Here is a 13,379-nt window from a genome sequence, read left to right as displayed (position 1 = left end):
TCATGTGCGGGGAGGGGGGAGGGGGGGAATGGAAGAGCCAGGAGCAGGAACTGAGCTCCCGCCCCCTCTCCGCCCCTCTGCACTATTTGCAATGAAAGGAGGAGGGGCAGGGGTGGGGCTAAGTTGCGAGGAAGTAGCCCTGCCCTCGTTCCGCCTCTCCCCATTGCAAATAGTGCAGAGGGGCGGAGAGGAGGCAGAGAGGGGGCGGGAGCTCAGTTCCTGCTCCTGGCTCTTCCATTCCCCCCCTCCCCCTGCACACGAGGACAACGTATATCGGCTCGGCGTGAAAACCGAGCCGATATACGTTCGTGGGAATGCAGCCTTATGCAGGCTGTAATTCAGCGATAAATGGCAAGTGCAGGACGGCTTGGCATTTACACGTGACGGTTATCCCTGCCTTTAGCTCATTTGAACAAGTTTTTGCGATCTTCGTTGTGTAAGTGGGCCTTAACTATCCAGACCCCATACTCCGTATACACACCACCCACATTAACTTGTTTGGGGCACCTATGGCATTCAGACACATCTGAGGCTGTAGTTACATGGCGAGTGCAATGCCTGAGAAACACACAGCGATCTTGCACTCTAAGGGCTCCTGTCAGCGGATGATATTGCATCGCGTTACTCACTGCGATAATCTGGCCGCGGGTAACGTAAGCACGCTTTCCATAGCGTTGCCATGGAAAGCGCAGCCCCCTGTCCATGAGCGGAGAATCATAGCAATTCTCAGGACTTAAAAACCGCAGCATGTCGCGGTGAGCCCATCTGTCAGATAGGCTCACCACAGAGAACGGTCAGTTCTCTTCCCAGCTAGCGATATTCCACATCACCCATGGAAAGGGGGCTTTAAAGCATGCAATCTTCTATTAGAGTACAATGAGTTAAAGGGGTTGTCCCGCGCCGAAACAGGTTGTTTTTTTTTCCAATAGCCCCCCCCCGTTCGGCGCGAGACAAACCCGATGCAGGGGTTTAAAAAAAAACAAAAACAGATAGTACTTACCTGAATCCCCGCGCTCCGGTGACTTCTTACTTACCTTGCGAAGATGGCCGCCGGGATCTTCACCCACGGTGGACCGCAGGTCTTCTGTGCGGTCCATTGCCGATTCCAGCCTGCTGATTGGCTGGAATCGGCACACGTGACGGGGCGGAGCTACGAGGAGCGGCTCTCCGGCACGAGTGGCCCCATTCAGAAGAAAGACCGGACTGCGCAAGCGCGTCTAATCCGGCGATTAGACGCTGAAAATTAGACGGCACCATGGAGACGAGGACGCTAGCAACGGAACAGGTAAGTGAATAACTGCTGTATGGCTCATAATTAATGCACAATGTTCATTACAAAGTGCATTAATATGGCCTTACAGAAGTGTATACCCCAACTTTGTTTCGCAGGACAACCCCTTTAAGAAGGGAAAAAAAAAAAAAACAAGTGTGAATAACGTATGTCGTTTCAATAGAACAATCGCACTGCCAAAAAAAAAAAAAAAAAAAAAAAGCGCATGTGAATGTGATTTTTTTTTTGTCCCATAGAAAATGGTTACGATCACCCAAACTGGTGCCTAAAAGGATGCTTGTAGGCAATTATCTCAGGGAATACCAAGCCGTTGCCACTTAAGGGGATACATGGTTTGCCGAAAGATATTGTTTGAGAGAGGACTTTCACAGTCATTTTTAGCATGCGAGTTTTGTGTCTTGGGTCAAGAGGGGTGTCGTCTCTCCTTAAGGAGAGTACCCAAAAAGTGTATGGAGACACCTAGGGGGTCAAGTGGGTCGGGGAAAGGGGGAGGGTATAGTCTCTCCCCAAGGAGAGCACCCAGAAGGGGTGTGAGGAGACTTAAGGCCATGCATGCTCCTTTGGGTTATTTATGCAAATAAGGAATATGGAACAATAGAGACACATGAAAATAGACCCCTTAGTTAAGATGGGCCTATTCACATAAGCCTTTTGTTTTTTTAAGGCAGATACTCTTTAGCATAGAGATGTCACACTTTAGGATGCAAACAAACCCCATGCTGCTTTTGGAGAAGACAATAGTTTACATGCAGCAGAACCTCATTTGCACACAGCAGTTCCCACCTTCACTGTCTCTGGAGAAGTCAGGTTATCCCACCTATTTAGATCATGAATGAGTCTTGGGGAAATGGTGGGGGAGGAATGGTGGTGGTGGAGGGGTCACATGGTACGGTCAAGATGGGACTATAACGTAGCTGAAAACAGCAACATGTAGATTGGCGCGATTTGCAAACTAATACAGCTAAAAGCAGTTTCAGAGTTAAAGGGCTATCCCCTATCCACAGGGACACCCTCCAATCTGAGAACAGGGGTTTGGTTTGTCCCTGAGTGAATGGAGCGGAGGGTCGTGCAGGTATTCTACTGCTCCATTCACCTCAATGACAGTGCCAGAGACTACCAAAGCGCTTAAATTCTAGCCTGTGGCACAGACTGAAGCAGCATCATACCTGCATGACCTCCACTCCATTCACTTGCGGACAGACTAGATCCATGGTCTTGGGATCAATGAGGGTCCCAGCAGTTGGACCCCCACCGATCATAAGGCCATCTCCTAACTTGACATAACCAATGCTTGAAAGCGCTGCGGAATAATTTGGCACCATACAAATAAAGATGATTATTATTACCATTATATACCCCCTTTTTTAATGGCCACACAGTGAACTGCTGCTTTGCTCCAAAACTGCACAGCGACCAGCAATCAAGTGCTCTTTGCTGCAGTCATTTGCAAACCACGACGATCTGCATGTAAGTGCTGATGTGTAGAGCCAGCTATAGAAGTGCTGGCAGGAGACGTTACTACAGTTTGTCAGCTTATACTGAACAATCAGGATGTGCAAGTGAGGAGAGTCAGACAGCGTTACTGCAATTACAACTGCTCAGCATCTATTCTGATATTAGAGAAGACGCAGCAACTTCCGAAGCAGCCGCCCACCACACCAGGGATCCCTCCACAACCCAGAGAAGCGCAAGACTGAGCATGTGCGACCACCCTGGAACATTTACTGGAGGTGGACACAATAGAAAGAGCAGGTGAAGCTACTCTAACATCAGTCCTGAAATATCTGGGGATAAAACCTTTTATTTTATACAATAAAAAGTGCCCATTATGGGCTGCATTAAACTATAGACAATATTTGTTTTGGGACAACTTCTTTAAGAGGGGTACAAAGTACTGTGACCAGGTAACTGGCAGTTGTATATGTTTATACAGCCTCTCCAGCAGATTGCCTGTCACACTCTGGAGGTATCCTATGTGCATTGCAGCCACTTTCATGTAGTGCAGTCCCCTGTCTGATGCATATCAGGCACCATCTTGATGGTGAGATTTTTTTACTTTCACTTTCAAATTATCTTATGGTGCATCAGAACAGCATTAGTTGAGGCTTTATTACCATTACTGCCTGCTGAATGGATCATTTAATCATTACAGTCTGTATTCACCTAAAGGCTCCTGTCCACGGGCGCAGCGATATCCCACGGCAGATCTCCGCCACAGGAGCTGCCAGTTCTCCGCGCTAAGCTCATCTCACAGATAGGCTCACTGTGGAAAATCGCAGCATGCTGCGATTTAAATCCCACAAGCGGAGAATCACTGATTCTCCGTTCGTGGACAGCAGGCTGCGCTTTCCATAGTAAGTCTATGGAAAGCGTTTACTGCGTTCCCCGCAGCCGGATTATTGCCGCGGGGGAACGCAGTGAAAATTCGCCCATGGACAGGAGGCCTAAATAAGTTACAGATCATAAGTATACAGTCAGGCAGTTTTCACACGGCTGAGAAAATCACGCAGGATTTGTGCGCTGCAAGATGTATTAATATAAACCCCATTCTTCTGAACAGGGTCATACACAGCAGCAATTTTTTTTTCCTTTGCAGTGCAGAAAAAAAATTAATTAAAAAATACAAAAATAAATAAATAAATAAATAAATAAATAAAAAAACACACACACACACACACACACCATGTCCTTTCCTTGTGTCTTCCCTTGGAATGCCTTGCATTGCCCATTGTTTTCAATGGGGCCGCCACAGCATCTCACAGCGAGCGTGCAAGGTGCATGCGAGTGCTGCAATTAAAAAAAAATAGGAGACTCTCTGCGGTCCTCTGACACTTCCCTGAAGTGATGCGAAGCGGTTTTAAACACAAAAAAGCCTTGCATCCGCAGAAACATCGCATGTCGGCAAGTAAAATATCAGCCCAATATTGCACTCGCCTGTGTGAAGTTACCCTTAAGAAGGTGAGCTGCGATTCCCTCCATTACACCTGTGTGACCATCACATAGTGACAGGAAGTCCATATAACAGCATCACGTAAACTGAGAAACTGACTAATTCCAGCATGCACTACTCCAAGGAAATCCCTTTAATGTTAATTGCCCCACTGGGTTGTTATGAAAAAGCTAACTATGTTGATTCCATTCTGATACTGCCTGGATGCGGTCACACATTCTCTAGTATATGGATATGGGTGACTTCTGTATCCAGTTTATGACCATAGGCATGGCAGATATGACAGTTTGTACTCTTTGTGAACAGGCCAGGACTATAACTTTATCACTTAACTGCTGCAAAAGCTCATGTAGGCCACACTTTGGTCCCCACAGCCACATGTACCTGCAACTAGCGTACGGGTATCAAGCAGACAGGGTAAAAACTCGCAAACATTACGCCTCGCCGTCTGCATATACTAGTTTTACAGACCTGAACTCTCTGAAATAAAGCCTGCCAGCCCGACCAACACCTGTAACTAGTAATTATAGGCAAACATCTCTGGAGAGGCAGGAAGTCCTCGCAGACCACATCATATGCCGAGAACATAAAGACGGTAGGGGGCCGCCAGCGGCTGCTACTGACCACAAGAACAGGCTGGAAGGCAGCAGAAAGTTGTCGCTGCAGAACTCATCACTGATCATGCACTACAGGTCACAGAATGTCCTGCAGCGCTTCTCTGGGCTGGAATTTGCTGTTCTGCACATCATCACCTTGAAGGGCCTCATGTCCACGGGCAATATGGCCCACACGGATATTTGATGCAGATTTCCGTAGCGGATGATCTTTGAATTGTATTTTTTTGGCTTGTAGGAGATCGCAGATTTTTCACGCGCCATTGGATGCACTGCGAATCATCCGTGCATTTAAAAAAAAAAAACCAATGCCACCTCCGAGCCCTTTCCACACCACCCTAATTGAATTTAACCTTCAAGATCGGCAGCGAATCCGCAAACGTATTTGCGGATGCACTGCGGTTCTCCCGCACCCATAGAGATCAATGGGCCCATCCACGCGTGATCCGCATTCAACTGGAGCATACTGAAATACGCACATGAAATACGCAAATCGAAATAAATCACATACGTGGCTGTTAAATTAACCGTCGATCATCAATGATTCCCTATAGGAAAATTGATCTGCGGATTTCACGCGTGGATTTGCTAGTTGAATTATGTCCGTGGACACGAGGCCTAAGGCACAGAGTTCAAATAGGGACACAGTGTGCAGCTAAAGGTGAGCATACACCTGCGACAGCCATTAGCCATTCCTCCGCTCAGCGTGCATATGGCCTCAACAGGTAAGGGAGCTGTCCGACACCTAAACCCTTCCCCCACCATCTGCTGAATGAACATGTAATACATATTAGGCTACCTACACGGCCGAGCGTGACATCTAGCAGACAAACTCCTCCCATCACCTAACTTTCAGCCGCACTTGCTGTGCGATGCGTTTTCCTGATCCACTAAAAACAATGGGCGATGTGTTCCAAGGAACACAAAACTATAAGACATGCCATGATTTCAGTGGATGCTGTCCGTGCGGGATCTGCACTGTAATGGGGCATGCTACAGGTTTTTTCCTGGACCAAAAAGGTCTGCAAATCAAATCCGCATGCATCTGTGAATTCCGATGTATCCCTATGGGTGGCGTGATTTGCGGATCTTCCACGCGGGTGACCCATGCGGATTCAGCAAATCAGATCTGCCTGGGGAGATTGGGGCTTATAGATGTAAATTTATCCTTTATTTTTATATAAAGCATGAAGAATATTCATTGCATTGTGTCAATTGGTGCAAATTTTGATGAGTTTTTAACTATGGAATGCATCCTGCAGCACATCCCCTGCATGTTAGAAAACCGCAACAAATCCTTAAAGGGGTTGTCTCACGGCAGCAAGTGGGGTTATACACTTCTGTATGGCCATATTAATGCACTTTGTAATATACATCGTGCATTAAATATGAGCCATACAGAAGTTATACACTTACCTGCTCCGTTGCTGGCGTCCTCGTCTCTATGGTGCCGTCTAATTCTGACGTCTTCTTGCTTTTTTAGACGCGCTTGCGCTGTGCGGTCTTCTCCCCCTCTGCTCGGTCCAGGCACGAGCGGCGTTCTGGCTCCGCCCCCTTCTACGCGCCATCGCGTAGCTCCGCCCCATCACGTGTGCCCATTCCAGCCAATCAGGAGGCTGGAATCGGCAATGAAACGCACAGAGCCCATGGTGCACCATGGGAGAAGACCCGCGGTGCACCATGGGAGAAAACCGCAGTGCATCCCTTGGAAAGGACCGGCGGCCATCTTGGGAGAAGATTTTTTAAAGTCCTTATTTCTTCGGATCGGTAAGTAGCAAGCGGCTTAAAAACCGCTTTACTTTGCCATTTTATGCCAGGGGGGTGACAGGGGGAATGGGGTAAGGTAAAATTTTGAGGTTTGCCGCGAGACAACCCCTTTAATTCCACTGCAGAATTTAATTTTGCAACTTTGAAGTAAAGATGCGCGGATTTTAACAGGTGCGGAATTCAAGTCCCACAGGGATAACATTGGGACACAGAACTATCCACGTGGACTAATTCCACCCCGCGTGAAAGATCCCCTCTGGCTGGGCTACATGTCATAAGAACTAGGATTATCCTGATACATCAATACCTTTTCTTCGGGAAACTAGTACAAGACGAGACAAACTAAACAAATAGGTACATTTGATGCTTCTTCAGGGTACGGTCTACCACAAAGACAATGTGATACACTATAGGCATTATACAACTAGAAGCACCACAAGTCCCAGATACCAGAATCTGTACAACACGACTGCTGATGTAAAGAAAACAGCCGCTCTAAAGTGAGAAGTATCTTGTTCCTCCATACAGCCGTCAACCTCATCACTCCTGGAGAACGCCAACATTTGGTACTTCCTTCCAAAAATAAATCCATACTGAAGCCGGACAAGTGCTGCCAATAACCATATATTTACCCGCAAGATGACACCGAGTTCACCAAATACTGTAGAGCCGCACCGCAGACTATGGCATCGGGCAGTGTGCCAATATTTGCAGAGCGTACAATGGCAAACGATACAGCAATTAAAGTGACAGAACAATTTATAAGAATAATTAGTTGTAAATACACAGAAGAGCGGATCAGGAGGTCGGGGGAGATCAGGGCTGACGAAGTATAATTAGCGACAGACAAATGTGGCAACTAGAAAATCCTTTTCTCTCACTTTCTGTAGATGAAGTCTTACTACACATCATCAGCACTGCGGTCTAGAGGGAAATTCATCTCCGTAGACTACATTTCACTGGATCTGTACATTAAAGACTCATAGCTGTCACATGGAGAGCGTCAGCAAGCAGCCTTACTTCTAGTCTCCTGCTGACCATGCCAGTCATGCATGAAGCGGAGTGCCAGCTACAACATACATCCTGACCATGAGAAGTCCAGTAGTTGTCCGAAGCAACCCATTTTTTTTTACGTCCTTTTCAAGATGACAGTAGTACGTCGAAATCTGCACACCTTACAACCTCCGGGGGACATTCACTACATTCCCAGGTTCCATCCTGGGTCACGTCTGTATCCCCAAAAACAGGATTCAGACAAAAGCATAAGCCATCATTGCCAAACATAATAAGGTCTCTGCCCGATTCGGTTACTTTGCACTTCTCGCCGGACAGAACAACGTGTACTGTCAGATCTTATTTGTCTCCATTCCATCGAAAGCCCTTTTTGAGGATTCAGATGGAAGACGTGAAATAGGAGATGCGATAAACACCCTTACAGGAACATTGGGGGGAGCCTCATAACCACTGACAGCTGTGAACTAGGCCTAGCCTGGTTGCTATGGGCAATTTAACTTTCTTTGTACCATTTTTAATAAGTCTCTGTCCTTCTCACCTTACAAGGCAGGTACAGTCATCTAAAGGGGAGCCATCAGCTCTCCTGACATGTACTTGGAATCCCCATAACAACAATTCTGGAGCCTCTTTTCTCAGAACTCTGCATTGTGCTGACCCTCCGTTAATCCTCCTGGAAGTATTAGTAAACTGACAACTGAGTGTTACCAGTCAGCTGTATCCCTACATACAGATACCATCCAATCAGTGCTCACTCAGTATGCACGCACTTTAATAAAAGTGAATGTTAACACCCAATCTACTCAGATTTCCAGGAGGAACAACAGAGGAACAGCACAAGACAGTTTTTTTTTGTTTTTTTTTTTTAAAGAAGATTCTCTAGAATTGCCATATCACAGGGAATACAAGTTTTTACTAAAACAGACAAGTCAGTAACAGTTGAGCGGTTGGAAGCCTGGCTTCCTCACTCTACGGCCCTTGTCAAAAACAGCAACAGGTTCTCCTTAAAGAGTAACTGCACTTTTCACAAACTTGACATGTCAGAAGGGGGGAAAAATAAATAAATTTTAAAAAATCTAACGTTTTGATCCGCTGCTGGGACCCTCATTTTTATCAATTAGCAGCGAGACCCCCACTGACCAAAGCTTTTAACGTTTCTTTCTAAGGCTGGGTTCACACAGGGCGGATTCGCCACGCGGCAAATCCGCCTGCGTCCGCTGATCTTGGGATTGGCCAGCCATGTGGACGAGATTTCTCAGAAACCTCATCCACACGGGACAGCCAATCCGCTGCGGTAAGTCCGGCTGAAACCACGGCTGCGGTTTCAGAAGATGCAGCATGTCTATTTACCTTTCCTTTTTTGTTTATTTTCGTCACGGCCGCGCTCTCCTCTATGGGAGTGCCAGCCGCAACGGAAAAGCAAGCGGCCGGGCCGCTTCAAAGCCACCGCGGTGGTTCTCCTGGCGGAAATCTCGCAGTTTTTGCTGCGGCCAAACCGCGAGATTTCCGATGGGAATACGCCTAGTGTGAACCCAGCCTAACATGTCAAAAGTTTGTGAAAAGCACATTGTGAAATTTCATCTGCAGGACGGACAGAAGTCACAGAATGTACAGTATAATGTAAGCCAACGGGGCTTTAACAAACCTCATTCACTCGCAGCAGAACGGAGTCACGCTGCGGCTTGTCAAAACCACGGCATGCCCTCTGTCATGGAGAGATGGCGGATTTTCACCATGTATTCCATTTACTGCAATGAGTGAAATCCATAATTAAGGGTTTGTGTGATTACAAGAAGAAAATTTTTTAAAAAAACTAATGGCTGACCGGAAAAAAGAAAAAGAAAAAAAAAGCCCGCATACTCATCTGTCTTCATCCAGCTGAGCAGCTCCTGCTGCCATGTTGCTGACAGCCACCGGCAGTCAAGTGTCCACTGTGGCCAGTCAGGGGCCACAGCAAACTTCTGAGTTCAAGCGTTTGGATAGACACATTGTGGCTTCTGATTGGCCGCAGCGGACACGACTTCTGGCAGCCATCCGCGATTACGCATTTCGTTTTTCACATTTTATCACCTGCCCAGCCAAAAAAAAAAAAACTTAAGTCACACAACCTACGCAAGTCATATGCAGATTTCATTACAGCACATCAGTGAAGACGGCTTTTACCCTTTGGCCGCTCTTATGGGGACGAGTTCTCATTGAGCGATGCCCATTGATTTATCCTGGGCCACTCACCCTCGTTATTTCACATGCAAAAGTAAATAAAGTGCAGCATGTTCCATCTAGGCGTGTATTATGCATGCATACCCGCCAAGATAGTGCATGGGGATTGGCAGCAATGACGTGCCTACTTGCTGCATGCCCACACGAGAGATGCCCGGCCTTACGGTATGTTCATACTGGGCAGAATTGGCTGCGGAGGGTTAGTAGTAGATGATCCGCAGGGCAAAATCCTCAAAGAAAAAAAAATCATAACGTAAACCAAAATGGGGTGCATTTGACGAAGAGCTGACACCCAGCAGAAGCAGCCAGATCCATTGGCGCCAGTCTGACCCGACAACTGGCATATAGGATGGTTCCAGTCAGAGAGGAGCTGGTGAAGAGTTCTCAGCAGGTCATTTAGATACAATGTAGCAAGAAGGAAGATACATGTTTACAGTCCAGTAACAAACATCCCCATCAGAGCAGGCAGCCCCTCCACGGGCAGCAGGCAGCCCCTCCACGGGCAGCAGGCAGCCCCTCCACGGGCAGCAGGCAGCCCCTCCACGGGCAGCAGGCAGCCCCTCCACGGGCAGCAGGCAGCCCCTCCACGGGCAGCAGGCAGCCCCTCCACGGGCAGCAGGCAGCCCCTCCACGGGCAGCAGGCAGCCCCTCCACGGGCAGCAGGCAGCCCCTCCACGGGCAGCAGGCAGCCCCTCCACGGGCAGCAGGCAGCCCCTCCACGGGCAGCAGGCAGCCCCTCCACGGGCAGCAGGCTGAGCAGCACCTGTTGGGGGTACAAACAGCACTACCTGGAAACAATAGCAGCCCCCGGGTGAGCTGCACCCGTCACCGGGCGGCGGAGGGCTGCTGCCCCAGCAGGGTGACAGGGGTGTCAGCAGGACGCTCCTCACCTCTCCCTCACACACATCACTGCCCGGCCACGTCCATTCATCTGGCACTGGCCGGAGCCGGTGGTGAAGGGTCAGCCACCCCCGTGCTGCTCTCACTCACCCCACACCCCCTCCCTTCCACTACCACGGAGAGCAGCAACAATAACAGCGGCGACTGGAGCCCTCCACACAGCGCTCTCAGCTCTTTCCACCTCTGGACCCCGCCTTTCCTGGCTCACCGATCCATGGGCCCACCCCGACCGGAACCTAAGACTCCCCTCGGCGGACACAGGGCGGGATCCCGGTCCCGCAATTCCAGCTGCGCTTTACCTTCAGTTCCGCACTGTCCGCCATCTTGCCGCTCTGCGCGCATGCGTAATGAACCCGCCGCGACGTGGCTCCGACGCGCCCGTGATGTCATCACGTAGGATTTGAATAAAGGCGCCAAGAGGCTGGGAACATGCGAGGACGGTCACGTGGGGTTTGTTGTCCCTGGTGATAGTAGTGGCATCCCGGGGGTACATGTTGCCACCTGCTGTGCCACAACTACATGAGATCCCAGTCACACAGCAGCTTTCTGGTGGTTTTATCACATTAACTCTCATTTATTTCCATTATTTTTTTTTCATTTTTTGAACTTTTTTAGACCATTTTTGTTTTTTCGTCACCTCCATATTTATTTTATTTTTAAGAGCCATAACTTTTTTTTATTTTTCCTTCAAAATAGCCAAATGAAGGTTTGTTTGTTTTTTGTAGGACAAGTTGTATTTTGGAATGGCGCTATTTCGTGTAGCGAGTCGTATATAGAGAAGATCTTAATTATTGTGGGTGGGGAGAATTTGAAAAAAATTCTGTTGTTTTTTTTAGGTTTTATTTTTTTTCAATTTTTACTGTGCAGTAAAAATGAAGTAAAAAAGAACCCGTCGCCCCCCTACAGCGCCATAAATAAGGGGCGTTTCAGGGGGGCCGGTTCTTGTCCAGCTCGTCCGCTCTCCTGCAGCTGGTATATGCAGACAGATACGTCGTTGGTTCGTTTAAACCAGGGGTTCCCAAACTTTTTTGCCCCATAGACCACTTGCGGTTTTTTTGTTTTCCATAGACCCCCCTGCCTGCCTAAGGCCGGCTGCACATGACCAGGTCCACATGCGGAATCCGACCCTGTTCCCAGCCGGCGTCCGCACGTACCTGTCATTTCTTCTCTGTACTGCGAATGGTCAGCGCGGCTCGCCGTTGGACATGCGCAGTACAGATTTATTTTTTTAAACCCCTGCTTTCACCGTGTCATCGCTTAGCTATCAATGTCAATAGCGGTAGAGCCGCGGGTCGGACGGCTTCCATTGATTTCAACAGAAGTCAACCACACGGAATCTACTTCAAAATAGAACATGCTGCGATTTTTTCCTCTGCGAGCGGAAAATCGTGTTTGATTTCCGCTCGTGTGCAGAAAAAAGCATCTTTCAATAGCGTGTTATGGGCAGTATTTACCACGAATCCGGACGCCCGCTCTAAACTCCGCAATGCGCATCCGTCCGTGTGCAGCCGGCCTAATATTGAATCTTTATTAACCCATTATATTCAGATGTTTTTTCCCAACTGACACGGCGCTGCTCACTTAGGGCGCTGTTACACGACCGTTTTAATGTTCAGTTTCTGGTGAGCCAAAACCAGGAGTGGAGAGAAGGTATAATGGATGGATTTGCACGTCTTCCGTATTTTGGACCCGCTCCTGGTTTTGGCTGTCGCGTGAACGCGCCCTTAGGGTTTTTTGTAGAGTGGCCAATTGTAAAAAAAGAAATACGTGTAGAATTTTTATCCAGATCTTTATTGAAAAGACACAAAATGCGAGTAAATATTTGGATTTGGGACAAAACAAATCAGAACCCAGTAAGATTCTTCCATGAGATTACTCCACAAATACTGCTGTTAATGGCGGGGGGAGCCGGACGCTCTGATGGCGATTGGTCAATATGTGGCTTCACATTAGTGAGGTAGAGTCTCACATCTCCACCTCCAGTGATTTGCAATCAATTTCTTTTTTTCGTAAGAAGATTGGCGACCGCGCTAAAACCCCTTTCAACGAGGTGTGAAGATGGAAAAGCTCTCAAAACCTTTCTTGCGATAGTCCATAATGCAGGATAAGCCACTGGTCCGTGCAATGCGTAGCTGCTGGTATGAAAACTTGTAAATACTTGTACATGCACATAGCCCACCACAAAGCAGATGGGTATAGTTCACGCAAAACTTCTTGGTCTCTGGCGGATCACATGAAAACGATGCGCAGTAGAGAGTTTACACGTAAATCAGCTGCTGCGCAGGTCTGTTTGTCTATCGCCAGAGCCCAAGAAGTTTTGCGCAAACTCTGCACAAACAATGTTATGAAAGAGGTAAGTAGTTTCTATGTCTATTATAAGTATTCTATACACGATCTGTGTGAGGTGTAATATGTCGTTTATAGAACACCTAAATCTTGATGATGACCCGTCTAAATGGAATACACTCACGTGGACCCCCATTTATATTTCCTGCACCCCAAACATTTTTCTTGCTGACATGGACCCCCAGCAAGTCAAAATCGACCCCTGGGGGTCCATATAGACCACTTTGGGAACCACTTGTTTAAACGATAATTTACAGTCTTTTACATTTGCTGTATAAGT

The 13,379-nt window shown here is 47.8% G+C and overlaps 1 protein-coding gene across 2 annotated transcripts in view; it reads right to left on the bottom strand.

Annotated features, from left to right (window-relative positions):
- Positions 1 to 11,082, bottom strand: part of PIAS1 (protein inhibitor of activated STAT 1) — a 75,761-nt gene extending 64,679 nt beyond the window's left edge. Inside the window, exon 1 of one of the 2 annotated variants that reach the window (XM_066592937.1) lies at positions 11,053 to 11,082. In XM_066592937.1, the coding sequence (XP_066449034.1) occupies positions 11,053 to 11,076 (24 nt within the window). In that variant the 5' untranslated portion in view covers positions 11,077 to 11,082. Of the gene's footprint in view, positions 1 to 10,961; positions 10,996 to 11,052 lie in introns of those variants that run through there. The other variant, XM_066592938.1, reaches the window with a different exon arrangement.
- Between the last annotated feature and the right edge of the window lie 2,297 nt (positions 11,083 to 13,379).

The sequence above is a fragment of the Eleutherodactylus coqui genome, chromosome 2 (assembly GCF_035609145.1).
Source record: "Eleutherodactylus coqui strain aEleCoq1 chromosome 2, aEleCoq1.hap1, whole genome shotgun sequence".
NCBI classification, from domain to species: domain Eukaryota; kingdom Metazoa; phylum Chordata; class Amphibia; order Anura; family Eleutherodactylidae; genus Eleutherodactylus; species Eleutherodactylus coqui.
Note: the sequence above shows the minus strand (reverse complement) of the source record. Positions and strands in the feature narration are given on the sequence as shown.